At 45.9% G+C, this 19162-nt stretch overlaps 1 protein-coding gene across 1 annotated transcript in view; it reads left to right on the forward strand.

Moving 5' to 3' along the window:
- Positions 1–19162, forward strand: part of LOC123658501 (integrator complex subunit 7) — a 25881-nt gene continuing 6719 nt past the window's right edge. The window contains exons 1-14 of the mRNA XM_045593904.1: positions 1–151; positions 228–642; positions 965–1077; positions 1700–1833; positions 3768–3956; positions 5163–5317; positions 5938–6064; positions 6452–6647; positions 6928–7099; positions 7532–7662; positions 8656–8885; positions 9907–10055; positions 10920–11118; positions 17539–17750. Of these exons, the coding sequence (XP_045449860.1) occupies positions 64–151; positions 228–642; positions 965–1077; positions 1700–1833; positions 3768–3956; positions 5163–5317; positions 5938–6064; positions 6452–6647; positions 6928–7099; positions 7532–7662; positions 8656–8885; positions 9907–10055; positions 10920–11118; positions 17539–17750 (2510 nt within the window). The 5' untranslated portion in view covers positions 1–63. The remainder of the gene's footprint in view (positions 152–227; positions 643–964; positions 1078–1699; positions 1834–3767; positions 3957–5162; positions 5318–5937; positions 6065–6451; positions 6648–6927; positions 7100–7531; positions 7663–8655; positions 8886–9906; positions 10056–10919; positions 11119–17538; positions 17751–19162) is intronic.

The following is a 19162-nucleotide window of genomic DNA, read 5'->3' on the forward strand; positions in this document are numbered from 1 at the left end:
CATCGGCTTCTCATGAAGTAAAAACAATAATATTCAATAGGGAGAAACTAAAATTACTTAAAAATGATTGGAGTAAGATTAAACACATTCAATGATAACTCAGGGGAACCAGAACAGGATGCAAATTCAGCATTAACCGAACTAGACAAGGGTAAATATTAGTGAAAAATACCAAATCTAATACCACTTTTATAAACTATAAAATAAAATAAAAATGTATTTCACAGGTCTCAGATCCGGTAAAGTTGGAGAACAGTGTGAAGCTATCGTTAGATTCCCGAGGCTATTTGAAAAATATCCGTTTCCGATACTAATAAATTCTTCGTTTCTTAAATTGGCCGATGTTTTCCGTATGGGGAACAATTTTCTACGTTTGTGGGTATTACGAGTGTGTCAGCAGAGCGAGAAGCACTTGGACAAGATTTTGAACGTTGACGAGTTTTTAAGAAGAGTGTACAGCGTCTTACATTCTAACGACCCCGTGGCAAGGGCCCTAACGCTACGGACTCTCGGTGCGGTCGCCGGGATAATACCAGAGAGGCAGAATGTCCACCACGCTATACGACGAGGCTTAGAAAGCCACGACAATGTTGAAGTCGACGCTGCTATTTATGCTACCACTAGATTTGCGGCACATTCAAAGTAAGAATATATAAAAGAACTTTGTTACTAGGTTTCATTATCAAAAATTTTAAAATCTCATTTTAAGTACCTGTCTAAAATTTAGTGCTATTATAACTTAAATATTTGTATTTAAAAGTTCAATAACAATTCCAAGGATTTTTTTTTTTTACTTTAACTGTAATGGTTATGGTAGCTCTACTTTTAACTGTTATTAATTAATTAAAAATAATATAATTTTAATTTGTAAGATGAAAATTCAAAAGTACTTAAGTCTACTTGAATAAAGTAAATATTGATTTTGATTTTGAATTTTATCTGATAGGCTTTTAAATGTTTTCAGTTCATTTGCAATGGCAATGTGCAACAAGCTGTCAGACATGGTGGAATGTGAGAGCACCGGAGCTGAACGCCGAGCCAAACTTGTCAGAGCTTTGAGAACTGTTCATGGAGGGGGTAATAACCAGTTTAACTTATTATTATAATTTTTAGTTTATATAAAACTTAGCTTACTTGGCGAACATCGAACTTACATGTTTTTTTTTTCTTAACAATAAAAAAAAAAAGAATTACATAGTTTGGTACAGAGGTTAAGAAGTTGTGCATGTATTAATTTATTGTTATTTTTAATTGATTCTTTTATTAAATAAATAAATATCTAAAACATACACACACTGTCGTTTGTCCCTAATTAAGCAACTTAATTTTGTGTTATAGGTAACAGTCGACTGAAATAGCTACATTTTTTTTTTTTGATAAACATACATAAATATACAAATAATTTTATTTTCAATGATTTAATTCTATAATTTTAATTTTAATGCATTTAGTTTTTGTTCTTGTATCTATTTTACGTGTTTTTGAAATAAAATACTATCAAAAAAGCTGTATATGCCTATAATTGAGGTAAAACTCAATTATTTGTACCCTGGAGTTGATTATTGTGAATTTATTAGTGTCTATCGTTAGAATGCATTATAATAAATAAATTTTTACTAGAATATTACATTAAATTTGTTCTACAACAAGATTAAATCCAGTATCATAAATAAATTGACACATTAATAAATATTTCCAGCTGTCCGAGCCCAAGGTGTTCTAAAGCTGTTGAGGTCACTCTTAGAAAAATTTCCTTCTTCAAGTTCAGTTCGAGCGGCTATCACCGCTCTCACTGCTATCGCTGCTGACACAGTTGTCCATGTTCCTGATCAGGTGATAATCTGTTACATTATTTAATGTTGTTATCGATATATTAATACGTGAAGCAAAAACTTTGTACCCCTTTTTACGAAAATTGCACAGATGGAATATGTATGTGAAATTTCATACTCCTCCATATTATATAGAGAAGGAGAGCAGAATTATAATTTTTTTTTTAAATTATGCATAAAAAAACTTTAAATGAATGAAGAAACATTACACGCACTACCATGTATTTGACACACACACGTATATATACTCTTTTGTTTATTATAGAAGTATAGATTTTGACGACTGAACCTTAATAATGTTCAAACTTATAATAAATTAATTATGGTCGAATTTCGACCACTGGGGACCACTAGTCTATATAATTAGCCTACATAATTATCAAGTCAGTTCTTACACAAGAGATTTTGTGTAGACATAAGTACCCTTTGGTGTAACCTTTTAAGAGGAAGCATCAAAATGCCAGCCTTTCAGAGATTATAGGAATCTCCTTAAAGTTTTCATACATAATCACAATAGAAATTTTTGATATAACCTATTTGTTAATATTACCTTTTTTTACAATGTGCCCAATATGTTTTTACATTCATTTCTTTAGTTACATAAATTTATACAGGAAATAAAAGATACTCCTACATGGAGACAGAGTCCTATGCCCAACTGAGGGATTTTACAGGCTGAAGCCTATACAACAAAAAAAAGTTTTCCTTATTTAAGGAGTTAGTAGTCCGCAAGTAGTACGCCACTCCATAGGAACATCACACGTGTTTCATAAAAGAAAATTAATGAAATCGTTGTCACGTATCAATGCTTACAATCTTGTGCAACGGTTTCGCCGATTGTAAGAAGGGACACGCCAAAATTAAATTACAACCTCCAAGTTCATTGTAGTGCAACGGTAAACAGTTTCGGGAATATAAAACCCCCTTGTCGTACTCCGCGTTGCAGTGAAATAGGTTCAGTGCCTCCTTCGTGGACTCGGACTGTCATGGTGTGCAGCTTAGTATTTACACTTCAATACCTCGATGTATCGATAGTCAATCTGGCACAGCTGGAGAAACTCGAGCACCGCCTAGCTCTCGATAGAATCGAAGGCTTTCTCACCTCTCTAGACCATATACGTCGTCGAGTACGAGTCACGTCTTCTGTATAACCTGTCACAGAATATCTATGTGGCCCATGGTCTCGCGTATAGAGTCTTACATTAAAATCCCCCATCACCACCATGAACTAGGTCTTTGAGGTATGGGTCTACTGGGGGCCGGGATAAATTTGTGTCTATCATTTGAGGGGTTTGTCACCGCGCTTGGCACTTCGTGTTGGTGACGGCAGTAGATGATATGACACTCAAAAAACGCTGCTGTCCGCCTCCTAGACTTTTCCCTCCATCCTTTTTGGACACCACATGGTGGGAATAAATAAGAAGACAATAATATAAACAAATAACTTGATATCACTATAAATAAACGATAATGATTCAGTCTGTAACATACCACTGCTGGTCATAGGCCTTTCTCCATGTAGAACAAAAATCGGAGCTTAATCCCAAATGGTAGAGCACAGCAGGAAATTTCCTGCTCAAAATATAGAGCAGACCGACTGGGGTTGTACCTCGACCTTACATAAGATCACAACTATATAATACTGTTTTCAAGCAGTGTTGTGTTCCTGTTGGTGAGTAAGGTGACCAGAGCTCCTAGGGGAGTGGGGGGATTGGAGGTAGGATCGGATGCGCTTGCGATGTTTCTGATTTTGTAGGATACAGTAATCGCTTATTCTAAGCCTACGCGATTACTGTATCAGTGCTTGTTTGTAGACCTAGTTGTATAAGAAGCTTGCGATGCTTCTGGTCTTGCAGCCGTCTATAAGCTACGGTAAACGCTTACCAAGTTATATTTAAAAAATATATAGTATTAATCTTATGTAAAATTTTCCAGGTGGAACTGCTACTAAGTCTAGCCAGAAACGATGCTCGTTCAGCAGTCCGTCGAGCGGCTTTACTCGGCCTCAAGAAGTTAGCGGAACACGCAGCTCTATGGCCAGCAGACTGCATAGAGAACTTAGTTCACGCAGCCACTGATGCAAAGGACCCTGAACATATCATGCTTTGTTTACAAGTTATGCAGGTACAGCAAAAGATACATTTTTTTTTTATATCACTAGGTCGGCAAACAAGCGTATGGCTCACCTGATGGTAAGAGATTACCGTAGCTTATAGACGGCTGCAACACCAGAAGCATCGCAAGCGCGTTGCCGACCAAATCCCCAATCTCCCCCAGGAGCTCTGGTCACCTTACTCACCAACACGAACACAATACTGCTTGAAAACAGTATCATTTAGCTGTGATCTTCTGTAAGGTACTACCCCAGTCGGGCTGCTCCATATTTTGAGCAGGGAATTACTGCTGTGCCCTACCTTAGCTAACATATATATATATATATGTACAGATGTTTGGCGAATACAAATACAGGTCAGGTACAGATATAGATCTAGGCGTTCCTGTTTGTGTGTGTTCTCGGACTCCCGATACAGTAGTAGTGGGAGTCATTTATTTATTTATTATTAAATTTATGAATGAATTATCATTAAAGGCCCACTACACACCAACTTTTTACTTCTCTATGTAAAGAGATATTATTATTATTATTTGTTTATTACTCGTTAATACTGTTAAAGTCATCGAGTCACTGTTATAGGTTCTGCCAGAAAAACAGCGTTTTTGGCAACAAATTTATTGCTGTCAAAGACAATGCTGAGGCAGAAACCTAGTTGGCCTTCTTTCTTTATTATATTTCTGTTTTAACTATTTACATATCCTTCTTTTATTGTACCCTTTTATGTTTAATACTATAATAATTAGTAGATTATTAACTAAGGGGATAAAGCAGTGCCTTCTGTCGCGGGTGACGATTTCAATCGCGAGCGTGACGAAGGACTGGAGGTTTACTCCCGAGCGTAGCGAGGATGTTAAAAACTTTAATCACGAGCGAAGCGAGGGATGTAAGTTCACCCAAGACTAAGGCAGCTTTATCACCGAGGAAAATACTCTACTTTTTGTACCATTTGCGAAAAAAATAACACAATAATAATATGAGATAAGCTATTATTGAAAATAATGACAATTAAAAGTAAAATTTAACATTCGAAACATTGGTCCAATTATTGATAGAGAGAGTTACATTTTTGTATAAATTCGTATTCCTTTTTCAAAAAGATGTATAATGCTTTATATAGAAACTCAATGGTGTAAACACAGATGTGGTTCAGTATAAATTTGGGTAAGTATTCCAAATTTAAATCACATTCCCCCGAGCTCACCCGCGCGCCGCAGATGCTGGTGCGCTGCCCGGCGGTGTGCGCGGCGGCCGGCGAGCGCGCGGGCTCGCCCAGCGCCCTGCGCGCCTTCTGCAGCGACGCGGCGCTCAGCGTCGACCTCGACCAGGCCGCCATCGCGGCCGATGTGCACTCGAGGATCGTCGTGCATTGGTGAGATATGCATATCTGCATAGAAAATATATCATTGTTCTGTGCGTATTTTTGTCACCTACCTGCTCTTAAACGGCTGGGTCGATTTGGCTTTTTGGTTGAAAATACAATTGCATCCGGTAGATGGCGCTACTGTCGGTCGGCAGCAATCCAATTTAGTAGCTGCTATTCCAAGCTGCTATTGCAAGACAACGTCTGTCGGGTCCTTTAGTCTATCTATATACGTTTACGCTTCAGCCTCTTATATCCCACTGCTGGCCATTGGTCTTTTTCTCCATGTAGAAGAATGATTAAAATTTAACCACTATACTGCTCCACTCCTGGTTGGCGGATCTGTTACCTACTATCAGTAACGATCGCTACCCGATATTATGATAACAACTGGGATCTCCGAGGCACGGTGGAGTGACCCATAAGGACGGACCCCCGAACCGGAAAGGAATATTTGTACAAATACAATATCCTGAGCGAGATTCGAACCCGCAAAGCGTCGGCGTTACTCGCGCCATTACACCAGCGCGGTGAGGTATACACATCTTATTCTAATATATAAAATTCTCGTGACCGATTATTTTATTACCACACTTTAACTATAACCCTTAACTACTCGAAAATTTCAGTTACGAGGAGAGTCTCCCGGTAGAGGGAGCCAATCTGATGCTGGCGCTTGAATCTATTGTGATTGCGACCGGCATACCGAATGGATATAACAACATCAAGCCTCTGCGTATAGCTTTGAGATGCTTGGTAAGTTTTGATTCATACAATCAGCCACACTCACTGCAGGGCATAGGACTTTTTCTCTATGTAGGAGAAGAATCGGAGCTTAATCCACCACGCTGCTCCTCTGCGAGTTTGGCAAGTTTATACATTTGAAATTATTTATATGTATTAATTATGTATGTAGCGCTACTATTTGCTGTTTGATTGATGGACAGCTGAGATTATATTCCCCGGTGTGAGAAGGAGCGCTTATCTCCTACAGTGCTTTGATCACACAGGAAACTTAAAGCGCGCGACAACTGAGAATCTTCAACCCGCTATTACAATAAATCGTTCATAGGCCACGCATACCATCAGGCAGACCGTACACTTATTTGCCACCTTTGTAATGTAAAGTAAATGGGTCCGCAGGTGATGCTGAGCACCGCCGAGCCGGCGCTGTACGCGCAGCGCACGGCGGCCGTGCTGGGCGCTCAGCTCGACACGAGTGGCGCTCGCCTGCGCGCCTTGCTGGAGGCGCTGGCGGCGCTCGGGGCGCTCGGGGCGCCCGCGCTGCCGCACTTGCTGCCCGCGCTGCAACAAGCCAGGTACGTAGTGGACGTCACTGGCGACTGCTGGGGGCGCTGGCGTTGCCACACCTGTGACTGTTGACTGTCTGGGGCGCTGACGACTGGTAACCTTTTACAAAACAACTTGGAAAACATCCTTCTGGCAATCTTATTTACAACCAAATAACTTGACAGAAAAAGAGTAAACGTACATATTTTAGACGGAAGTTATTATACGAAATACTGCATGAAATTTCTGTACCATACTTCACCTTCATTATACAAAAGACTATATTTTAAACACTCTACATTTATTTTAAATCAGGGAAGACTGCAAAGACCCATCATACGACGGTACCACCCTCGTCCTTATCTGCACAGTGCTACTACAAGAGCGGGCAGGAGCGGCTCTCACTCACAGGATCAACAAATCCTGGGAATTGAAGATTAAGGATGCCATCCAGGGTGCCGATGGATGGACGAGATACAGAGTAGCCAGGGCGGCTTTGAGGTTAGAAATTTAATTTGTAGATTTGATTTGAGATTGGTAATAAAATCATGGAATCGCTTCTAGTTAGACATTAAATTTGCATTTAATATTGTTTTAAATCTTTAGCGGTGTTGTAGATTATTAAGTAAGAACTCTCTGAATTTGATACTTTTGAATTAATTGCTAAAGTAAATGTTAACTTCTGTGTAACACCCTCGAGTCAAGGCACTCAGAAGTAATAGACATGAAACAAAAGTGTACTGAACAGAAAGAAATGCTTTTCACTGTGCAAAGGAACTATTTGAATTCGAGCAATCCCAAAAGAACTATTTGAATTCGAGCAATCCCAAAAGAATTAACGTCTTACAGAATATTCAAATCGATTCTATTCGCCTTTTTTCCTCATTTGGCCAAACATTTTAGTTTTAAAATTTAGTAAAACTATCAATATAGGTATGGGCATCAGAGTTTGGCTGCCGATGTTCTGAAGCGTCTCTCCGAAGAGGCTCCGAGTGAGTCAGCCCAGCGGTGGCTAACGGCCCTATATCGTGCTGCGAATGCTGATGCAAAACTAATGGAAGAAGGTCAGTATAAACAGTAGTGTATTGATTGGATCATTTTTATACGAATATTTCTAGCTGTTGGCCCTGCCTTAATAAAATGTAGTTTTAATTTTATAAAGGGGGGATTGGGGATTGGGTCGGCAACGCGCTTGCGATGCTTCTGGTGTTGCAGGTGTCTATAAGCTACGGTAATCGCTTACCATCAGGTGAGCCGTATGCTTGTTTGCCGACCTAGTGACATAAAAAAAAAAGTTTTAATTTGTAAAATGACGATTCGAAAGTGCTCTTGGAGCCTATTTAAATAAAGCTGTTTTTGATTTTGATTTTGATTTTGTCGTAAGAAAAAAAAAGAGTTGAAGCTATATACACAGTTCTTTTCTAGTAAGCTTTTGCTGCAAAATTTTCGTAATTCTTCCAAAAACAAGTTTTTCTCCGATGTTTTGCGTCATTGCAAAGACTTTCGTAAAACAGACTTGATCTATTGTCTACATTTCTATATAGATACTAATTTTAATATCCACTACCAAACGCCATCTTCTTGGTCTGTCGATTAGTGTCTGACACATGTTACACATGGAGCCCGCCCTCTTTGTTGTTTGCGACTCTGTTCGAGGCCGAAATAGCCGGCATTAATGCAGTAAAGGCCATTCAAGTAAATTAAAAGTTAATTGTTGTCATCCCCCTATTTAACGCACTAATAATATGTTAATAACTGTTTACCTTTCTCCCTTTCAACCCCAAACATCACGTAACTCGTAAGTGATAATTTTTAACTACGAATTCCGTCCCTGTACAGCACCGTAAAGTTTCACTAAAACGCTAAAAACGCTTCAGCCCGTAATATCCTAAAACGCTAAAAACGCTTCAGTCCGTAATATCCCACTGCTGGGCATGGGCCTCTTTCCCCATGTAGGAGGTCAGAGGTTAATCTACCACGCTGCTTCAATCGTAAGGCGCCCGTATCGGTCTCTGCGCTCTGTGTGGCGGTAGTAAAGAAGGTCCCTCTGCTTGCAGGCATATCGGGGTTGGAAGCGGCGAGCGCCGGCTGGGAGACGTTCGGCGACGGCGGGGTGACGCCGGGCGGCGCCTGCGTGGGCTGCGGCGGCTGCGGCGCGTGCACGGCGCTGGCGCCCGCCTGGGCCGCGGCGCGGGCGCACGCGCTGGCCGCGCTCGCGCGCACCGCCGCCGCCGCGCGCGCGCTCTGCACGCAGCCGCCGCCCGCCATCGCGCTCGCGCACGCGCAGGTACGACCACTGCGGCGCTGCACGGCGCTGGCGCCCGCCTGGGCCGCGGCGCGGGCGCACGCGCTGGCCGCGCTCGCGCGCACCGCCGCCGCCGCGCGCGCGCTCTGCACGCAGCCGCCGCCCGCCATCGCGCTCGCGCACGCGCAGGTACGACCACTGCGGCGCTGCACGGCGCTGGCGCCCGCCTGGGCCGCGGCGCGGGCGCACGCGCTGGCCGCGCTCGCGCGCACCGCCGCCGCCGCGCGCGCGCTCTGCACGCAGCCGCCGCCCGCCATCGCGCTCGCGCACGCGCAGGTACGACCACTGCGGCGCTGCACGGCGCTGGCGCCCGCCTGGGCCGCGGCGCGGGCGCACGCGCTGGCCGCGCTCGCGCGCACCGCCGCCGCCGCGCGCGCGCTCTGCACGCAGCCGCCGCCCGCCATCGCGCTCGCGCACGCGCAGGTAGGACCCACCGTGTGCCGCACGCGCAGGTAGGACCCACCGTGTGCCGCACGCGCAGGTACGACCCCACCGTGTGCCGCACGCGCTGGTACGACCCCACCGTGTGCCGCACGTGCAGCTACGACCCCACCGTGTGCCGCACGTGCAGCTACGACCCCACCGTGTGTCGCACGTGCAGCTACGGCCCCACCGTGTACCGCACGCGCAGTTTAAAACCTCCTCCTCACTATGAACCGCGCGCACAGGTACAATCCCCAGTGCGTGCTGCGCTTGCAGCTACAACCTTTGCCGCACTGCGTCGAGAGAATAAGAACTCCGAGCCACTTTAATTCGCAAACAAAAGTCTCTGCACAATCTTTACTGTTGATTTTCGATTCCATGAATCGTTACATTTCGATAACATATATAGTTTACGCAGGATTATGTAGTGACAATAAACCTCCAACTTGACAAGATAGAAAGTGTATCACACATTCATAAAAAAATCCTAACGAATACCGTACACTGAACACACTAAACACAAAATAAACAAGAGTTCGACGGAAACCTTGCTCGCCACCTACAATCCACTGCCCCGCAGGCGGCGCGCGACCCGGCCGCCAAGGCCGGCGCGTGCGCGGGCGCTCTCCGCGGGTGCTCTAAAGCGCTGTCAGCGGTATCTCAGCGCTACGCAGCGCTCGCCCGCACCGCCTTCCACGCACACGACTCCACGCTGCGACATTTACACATGTATCCTTTTACATTATATCAAAAGATAGTTAAGTAATACAGAAGACAGCGTTATCCTACCATCAGATCATGATCATGAGGACGAACAGTGGTATAATTAAGTTTAGAAACTACGTAGTACATGCCGTAATGTTCGTTTTAAATGATTTTCACAAATTTGTTCTAAATGGTAAGACGCGTCAACGTTTTGTCATCTCGATCAAATTGTCCGACAGTGCTGCCAAATTTAGGACGCCGCGTCAAGATTCCTTTTTTGTCCGTATTAATGATTGTTTCCGACATATAATATAAATAAATTATATTTGTATTTTTTGAGGTAAGATATAGGAGGAAATATTCTGCTCAAAATCTAGAGCAGCCCGACAGTCCCCAGTAACCCGACTGTAGCCTGAGCCTTAGCGAAATGTTTTATGTTTAAATGTTAAAATTAGAAAGAGCAATAGGTTCAAAATGTTAATTAAATTTAAATGTTATTATTGTTAATGAATGTCAATAATACGGTGAAATATGCACTGCAGTAACAGGCACGGCGTTGGCCTAATTTATTTAGTGCGGCGCTATGCATGTGCGATGTTGTTTTGCTGAGCAACACCTAAATACTCGGTAATTGACCGAACATGGACCTTACAGAAGATCACACCTAAATAATACTGCTATTAAATATCGTGTTTCTGTTGCATGTAAGGTAGCCGAGCTCCTGAAGAGGTATGGGGTTAGGACCAGGAAACAGAGCTCCTAGAGCTGCAGCATAATCCCAATATAATTATATCCCTACTCTCTACAGTTCTCTTCTCCAGATTATTACATCAAAAACGTGATGTGCCAATAATTTTAGTATGATACTTTACCTAAAACGTATATCAGATCGCAACACACATACGCACAAATGGCACAATTTCTGGACAGGATAACCTCAAGCCAACAGGAACGACCTGAGCCACCAAAGGAAATAAAAGCGACAAGTTTAGAAGAGACCATTATGTTGGTGCCCTCTGTTGCTCTCGCTAAGATCTCGACTAAGCTCTTTGATAATCCCACCACAAGTCCTGGAATTACTCATAGGGTAAGTTGGTTATTTTCTAAAGTTAGTAAAGACTTAAGAGCCATTTCACAAAAATTGGTAAAAGTTGGTTAAACTCAGTATTGGATGCAATAATATAATTTATTTTATTGAAATTTAATATAGCAACCCTTGTTGTAGTAAAATAATGAGAAATAATTTTGATTTTTTTTTTTTTCATTCATTACAGCCTATACAGTCCACTGCTGGACATAGGCCTCCACAAGTTTACGCCAAAAATAACGTGAACTCGTGTGTTTTGCCCATAGTCACCACGCTGGGCAGGCGGCTTGGTGACCGCAGTACTGGCTTTGTCGCACCGAAGACGCTGCTGCCCGTCTTCGGCCTGTGTATTTCAAAGCCAGCAGTTGGATGGTTATCCCGCCATCGGTCGGCTTCTTAAGTTCCAAGGTGGTTGTGGAACCTTGTTATCCCTTAGTCGCCTCTTACGACACCCACGGGAAGAGAGGGGGTGGCTAAATTCTTTAGTGCCGTAGCCACACAGCACAGCACAGCAAATCAAAATTCTGATCTGACTATCCTACTACAACAAAGGTTGCTTTATTATATTTCAAGAATATTGTTACGTGTTAGGGTTCGAAGGATTTGGAGAGAAAGACCTGCTGACTCTTTAGGAGACTTTATTCACTAGCACTATACCCTGTTTTTTTTTGCTACGGACTAAATTGACACATGCAAATGTCAATTTTCGAAATAATGATACCAGCTTTTTAGTAATTGTATTGTACTACGTTACCGGTTTTATGAATCGTAACTTTTTACTTTGCTCACATAATTTTATTATTATTATTCGACGAATTTTTTAAAAATCATGGTAACTATGGAGCATGACAGATAATGAAAATATTTTTCAGTTTTAGTTACTCATTATATGGACTAAATACAAAAATTATTTATTTGTTGTTGAAGAATACGCAATAACAAATAAGAAATTAGCCGATAAACTGTAGGTAATGCCATAAAAAAATGAAAACACGGCGCCATTTTGAATACATGGCATTCGTCCTTCAACCTCTGAAATGTTCGAATGCACCCGTTGTCAAATGCGATTTCACGTGTTATTTGTTTCCTTTTCGTTGAGTTTGTTTGTTTTGTTTTTTTTTTTTTTTGAAGTGAAACTTCGCTAGGTTACGCGTCACATTTTTCCTTTACGCGCCATCTTTTTCTTGTCCCTACCACGGTTGATTCGAATGGAGTTTTTACTCGGTTACTAAATCTTGTGAAATGTAAACAATATATTTCATATTTCAGTTACCATAAGTCATTAATAACAAAAATATATAATAACGATAACAATGATAGTAATAATTCTATTACAATAAATGAAAAACTGTAATAATCTTAGTAGTAAAAAGGTAAAATGAAATAATTGTATTATTTGTATTCATGTATATGATAATAAAAGCTTTTCGTTAAACTTTATCTAATTTAACTTTAAAAACCAATTTCTGTAAAGTTGCATATAGTAAATCAGATCATTTTTCGAAAAATGAGATCATAAAGAAGTTTCACTTCTTACGTGTGTACACTAGTATACGCACACGTTTTTTTTATGACCTCCTGATACGCCATCATGTATTTCACGGAGAACATCTGGTACCCTCGTTCTTGGGACAATTATCTGAAGGTGGAACTCTCTGCCGTTAGTCTTCTTCCATTTGCGGTAGAGTATTCCGTTTTGAAGTATCAGACTGTCCCATTGAGCCCAGTACGCCTTAGTGACAGCGCCAGTGGGTGCAACCTCACTCCAGATTGGTTTTACATCACCCCGTTTCTTCCACGTGATGATGTGCCGAAGGTCGTCATCTCTTTCTTGTGCTTCCCTCGTAGCACCATTCTCCCAAATACCCAAAGGACTTGTTCTTGTTAGCTTTAATGTTACTTCATCGGATTCTTGCTTAACACAATGTTTGCAGTCTTCCGAACACGGCCTTCGTGAGAGTGCGTCGGCATTCCCATGCAATTTTCCGCTGCGGTGTTCCGCCTTGAAGTCGTACTCCTGAAGCTGCTCAATCCATCGAGCTACTTGACCTTCTGGGTTCTTGAATTGCAGTAGCCACTTCAAGGCTGCGTGATCAGTTCGCAGTAAAAACTGTCTGCCGATGAGATATTTGTTGAAATGTTGTAGCGTCTTTACAACAGCCAAGAGTTCTCTTCTTGTCACACAGTAGTTTCTCTCTGGCTTGGATAAAGATTTGCTGAAATATGCAATAACAACTTCTCTTTCACCCTGTTTTTGAGATATCACCCCTCCAATGGCCGTGTTGCTTGCATCCGTGTCGACTATAAACCGGCCTTCGGTTTGTGGATATCCCAGGATTGGTGTTTCACACAGATGTTTTTTCAGTTTCTGAAAAGAATCTACACAATCCCCATCCCAACTAAATTGTCGTTTATCTTCTGTCAGCCGATGTAATGGCTTGGCTATCTCTGAGAATCCCTTAACAAAACGCCTGTAGTATGAGCACAGTCCGAGGAATGCCCGCACTTCGGTTTTGTCCTTAGGGGTAGGCCATTTTTGGACTGCTTCCAGTTTCTCCGGGTCTGTCTGGATTCCATCACTGGAGATAACATGACCGAGATAACTGACCTTATTCCTGAATAACCGACACTTTTTCGGGTTCAACTTTAATTTGGCCCCCTCTATTTTAGCGAAAACTTGCTCCAAGTTTTGCAAATGGTCCTCGAAGTCACGGCCGACAATGATGACGTCATCTAAGTAGACTAAGCAAGCCTCTCCAACTAAGCCTGCCAGTACACACTCCATGAGTCGCTCGAATGTGGCAGGTGCGTTGCACAATCCGAAGGGCATGACTTAAAATTGCCATAAACCTTTACCGGTCGAGAAAGCTGTTTTCTCTTTATCTTTTGGATGAATTTCCACCTGCCAGTATCCAGATTTTAGATCTAGGGTTGAGAACCATTTCATGCCACTCAAGGTATCCAAAGTGTCGTCGATTCGAGGTAACGGGTAACTGTCCTTCTTAGAGACATCATTGAGACGCCTATAGTCCACACAAAATCTCGTGCTACCATCTTTCTTTTTCACTACTACAACAGGTGATCACCACGGACTTGCAGACGGTTCAATAATCTTATTCCTTCTCATGTCCTCCAAAAGGCCTTCAACTTCTTTTTCCTTTGCAATTGGTATCCGTCTTGCTCGTTGACGAATTGGTCTCTCGCTTCCGGTATCTATCCTGTGCTGGACCACTGACGTTCTTCCAAGGTCTCCTTCGTGACTTGAGAAGATGTTCGCGTAGCGCTGTAAAAACTTCTTGGCTTTCATGCTCTGCGAATAAGTAAGATTACTCTTGAACTTACTGTTGATTACTCATGTCGAGTAGCTCAGTCACTAAACCGTAGTTGTTGCTCTTTGCCAAGTCTGCGCCTGTCATCGAACTACACTTTTTCATCCAGACAACTTCTTCGCACTTTCCAATGACGTCACCTTTGTTCAAGCAGATCTCGCGATCATCAAGATTCAAAACCTTGACCACAGCGTTACTGCTTCCACTAACAAGGGTTCTCGCCGTCATCAGTTTTTGCGCCGATGTCTTGGTAGGTGTGTCTTCGATCAGCACGCATCTGTTTGACTTTTTCTTTCCAGCCGGCGGTAGTTTCACCAACACCCGAGCTTCCGCTCTTCCAGGTATAATGACTTTCTTTACACATGCGACTTTCCCGCAAGCACCTCCAAGAATGAAGATTTCTTCTTCACCACACTTGAAAATTCCGTCAGTGACATTAATTCTGCAGTTGTGTTTCTTCGTGAAATCCAAACCCAAGATGCAATCATCCACAATGTCAGCCACGATAACGTTATGAGAGTATGAGGACCCCCCTACATACATCGTAACTGACATTTCTCCCAGGACGGGTATTGGCTGACCGGAGGCCGTAAGAAGCCGACAGTTAATTCTCCTCTTATGTCCCCTTGCGGCTTTTACCAGCTTTGGGTTCACTATTGTTCTAGAGGCTCCTGTGTCTAGAGTCATTTTGCAATCCGTCCCGTTAATAGTCCCCTGAATCGCAAGACTATTCCCGCTGCATGCCTGGGAGATAACAGTTATTGGGGCTTCCTCCGCGTCAGCCAGTACTCGCCCCTTAGTCCTGGCTTTTATTCGTTTCCCTGCTCCCGGGCAGGGGACGAATCCCCTTGTTTCTTCAGCTCCTCTATTTGTTCCTCGATCCTTTTCATTCTTGCTATCTGGGTCTCCTTCTGCGGGCAGTTGAGCTGAAGATGGCCCCTTTCGCCGCACTTGTAGCACATGACTCCATAGCTTTTCTTCGTAGGAGCCTTGACCTCCTTGACTTCCTCAGAGACCTCACGGATCTTATGGGTCTGCCGTATGTCATGGCGAACAGCCTCGATCTCCAAAGTATGCGCCAATGCTTCCTTTAACGATGTATGGTGACGAAGCCTCACTGCAGCTCTGACCTCCAGGTCTTTGATTCCGTCGACAAATGCTTGAACAATATTCGTGTCTACCATCTTGGTGTCTGCTCCTGGGTGTGCCTTCCTGACGAGTTTCTCAATTTCCAACGCCCATTGTTGTAATCCTTCTCCTGAGCGTTGGACTCTGTCACGCAGTTGGGCACGGAACACGTGCTCCAGGTGTCGCTCCCCGTATCGGGATTCAAGTACCTCCATCAAGTCTTGGAACCCGTTTCCTGTATGTGGCAGTGCTTCCAGAACCGACAAAGCTTGCTCTCTGAGCGCAACAGTGAGAGCGGTCAGGCATTGCTCTTCTGTCCATCCGTTGGCAGTAGCAACAGTCTGGAATTGTTGACGATAAGCGTTCCACGGAGTAGTGCCGTCATACGGAGGCACTTTCACTCTCGGTCCTTGCGCCACTCCGGTACTTCCACTAGACATCGCGACTCCCGTGGTTTCAAGGCGCACTACTTTCTTCTGTAGTTCAGTGAGGCTGGTTTTCACATTTTCAACATCCAATCCTAACCCGGTAACTCGTTCTTTCATTACGTCGACATCTTTTCGAAGCTTAGTCACCGCGTCGCTAACGTCTTTTATAGCCCAAAGCGTTTTTTTCTTGGAGCTCTTTTTGTTGCTCTTGTGATTCTTGCAATTTGAAACTTGTTTGCTCTTGTAATTCTTGCAATTTGAAACTTGTTTGCTCTTGCGATTCTTGCAAAGTACTACGAATTTCAGCCCTTTGCTGCTCTTGTGATTCTTGCAAAGCACTACGAATTTCAGCCCTTTGCTGCTCTTGGGATTCTTGCAATTTTAAACTTGTTTGCTCCATTAATTTAATTAAACTTCCTAATTGAAGAGCCACTTGAGAGTCTGTAGAAGCTACGGTGTCGCTGGTGGGCGTGGTAAGGTGGGTGGAGCCAGTAGGCAGGGCTTGAGACAAAGTGGGCGGGGCCTGAGCCTGAGTCGGCGGGGCCTGAGCCCGAGTGGGCGGGGCCTGACTCTGAGTGGCCGGGGCCTGACTCTGAGTGGGCGGGGCCTGACTCTGAGTGGGCGGGGCCTGAGCCCGAGTGTGTGGGGCATGATAGGCGGGGTCAGTGGGCGGGGCTTGGTCCACGGTGGGCGGAGCATGGTCCCCAGTAGGTGTGGCCTCCGCAGCTCGTTGCGCCCTTGTCCTGACGCCCTTGAAGTCCCTAAAGTCTTCTCTCGGAGTCAATGACATCTCCAAATCTCACTTCCGACACCAGTTGTTACGTGTTAGGGTTCGAAGGATTTGGAGAAAAAGACCTGCTGACTCTTTAGGAGACTTTATTCACTAGCATTAGGTCCAACACAAAGCACTAGGTTCAAACACTAAGCACTAACAATGTCTTATGTCGTAGCCAATGTCGTAGGTTTCGCTGGTACCACTCTCGATCACTAGTTTTCACTTTGAAGTCGCCTCGAAGATCGCTCAAACTGAACTGAACTCGCTCGCCTCCCTGCGGCTATTTATATCGGCCGAGGCGAGGCCCAGATTATTCTGGAAAGTTCGCGCATGTACCCGGTTTTCGAGACCATACTTCTATATAGTTCCACAGTAGTTCCTCTAACGCCATCTAGTATTGAGTAGACAGTTTCATGCTATCGCTGTCTTTGTGTGGTTTCAATGGTTGCCTCTAGATGGCGCTAGTTTCTTTGTGTGTTCGTAACAATATAAATTACATTATTGCATCCAACACTGAGATTAACGACGTCAAAATATTACATTTTTACCGATTGTTACCGATTTTTGTGAATGTCAAATGAAAGGGTTTACTGAGAATAATTCGAAAAATAAAGTGACGGCACTCTAAATCCAATATGGCGGTAGTTATTTTTAATGCACTCCTACAATATGGGTACCAAATGAAAGGGCTTGTCAAGTGTAACTTGAAAAATAAACTGACATTTCATAAGTCTGTGCTTAACGGGAGCTTATGTCGCAGCACGCGGAGGCGGTGCTGGCGGCGGTGCGTGCGCTGTGCGCCGGCGCGTGCTGGCCGCGCGACGTGTGCAGCGGCGGCGGCGCGGGCGCGCTGTGCCGCGTGGCGCTGTCGCCCGCGCACCGCGCGCCGCCCGCCGAGCACGCGGCCACGCTGCCGCTGGCGCACCGCCTCGCGCTCAAGCTGGAGGGCGTCATCCTGCCGCCGCCCACCGGGTGAGTGTCTCCGACTGTACTGTACTGTACTGTATGTGGGACGTATGTGCCGCGTGGCGCTGTCGCCCGCGCACCGCGCGCCGCCCGCCGAGCACGCGGCCACGCTGCCGCTGGCGCACCGCCTCGCGCTCAAGCTGGAGGGCGTCATCCTGCCGCCGCCCACCGGGTGAGTGTCTCCGACTGTACTGTACTGTACTGTATGTGGGACGTATGTGCCGCGTGGCGCTGTCGCCCGCGCACCGCGCGCCGCCCGCCGAGCACGCGGCCACGCTGCCGCTGGCGCACCGCCTCGCGCTCAAGCTGGAGGGCGTCATCCTGCCGCCGCCCACCGGGTGAGTGTCTCCGACTGTACTGTACTGTACTGTATGTGGGACGTATGTGCCGCGTGGCGCTGTCGCCCGCGCACCGCGCGCCGCCCGCCGAGCACGCGGCCACGCTGCCGCTGGCGCACCGCCTCGCGCTCAAGCTGGAGGGCGTCATCCTGCCGCCGCCCACCGGGTGAGTGTCTCCGACTGTACTGTACTGTACTGTATGTGGGACGTATGTGCCGCGTGGCGCTGTCGCCCGCGCACCGCGCGCCGCCCGCCGAGCACGCGGCCACGCTGCCGCTGGCGCACCGCCTCGCGCTCAAGCTGGAGGGCGTCATCCTGCCGCCGCCCACCGGGTGAGTGTCTCCGACTGTACTGTACTGTACTGTATGTGGGACGTATGTGCCGCGTGGCGCTGTCGCCCGCGCACCGCGCGCCGCCCGCCGAGCACGCGGCCACGCTGCCGCTGGCGCACCGCCTCGCGCTCAAGCTGGAGGGCGTCATCCTGCCGCCGCCCACCGGGTGAGTGTCTCCGACTGTACTGTACTGTACTGTATGTGGGACGTATGTGCCGCGTGGCGCTGTCGCCCGCGCACCGCGCGCCGCCCGCCGAGCACGCGGCCACGCTGCCGCTGGCGCACCGCCTCGCGCTCAAGCTGGAGGGCGTCATCCTGCCGCCGCCCACCGGGTGAGTGTCTCCGACTGTACTGTACTGTACTGTATGTGGGACGTATGTGCCGCGTGGCGCTGTCGCCCGCGCACCGCGCGCCGCCCGCCGAGCACGCGGCCACGCTGCCGCTGGCGCACCGCCTCGCGCTCAAGCTGGAGGGCGTCATCCTGCCGCCGCCCACCGGGTGAGTGTCTCCGACTGTACTGTACTGTACTGTATGTGGGACGTATGTGCCGCGTGGCGCTGTCGCCCGCGCACCGCGCGCCGCCCGCCGAGCACGCGGCCACGCTGCCGCTGGCGCACCGCCTCGCGCTCAAGCTGGAGGGCGTCATCCTGCCGCCGCCCACCGGGTGAGTGTCTCCGACTGTACTGTACTGTACTGTATGTGGGATGAGCACGTAGCGCACCGCCTCACGCTTGCGCCTACAGATTAA

Source organism: Melitaea cinxia, chromosome 12 (genome assembly GCF_905220565.1).
Source record: "Melitaea cinxia chromosome 12, ilMelCinx1.1, whole genome shotgun sequence".
Classification (NCBI taxonomy): Eukaryota; Metazoa; Arthropoda; class Insecta; order Lepidoptera; family Nymphalidae; genus Melitaea; species Melitaea cinxia.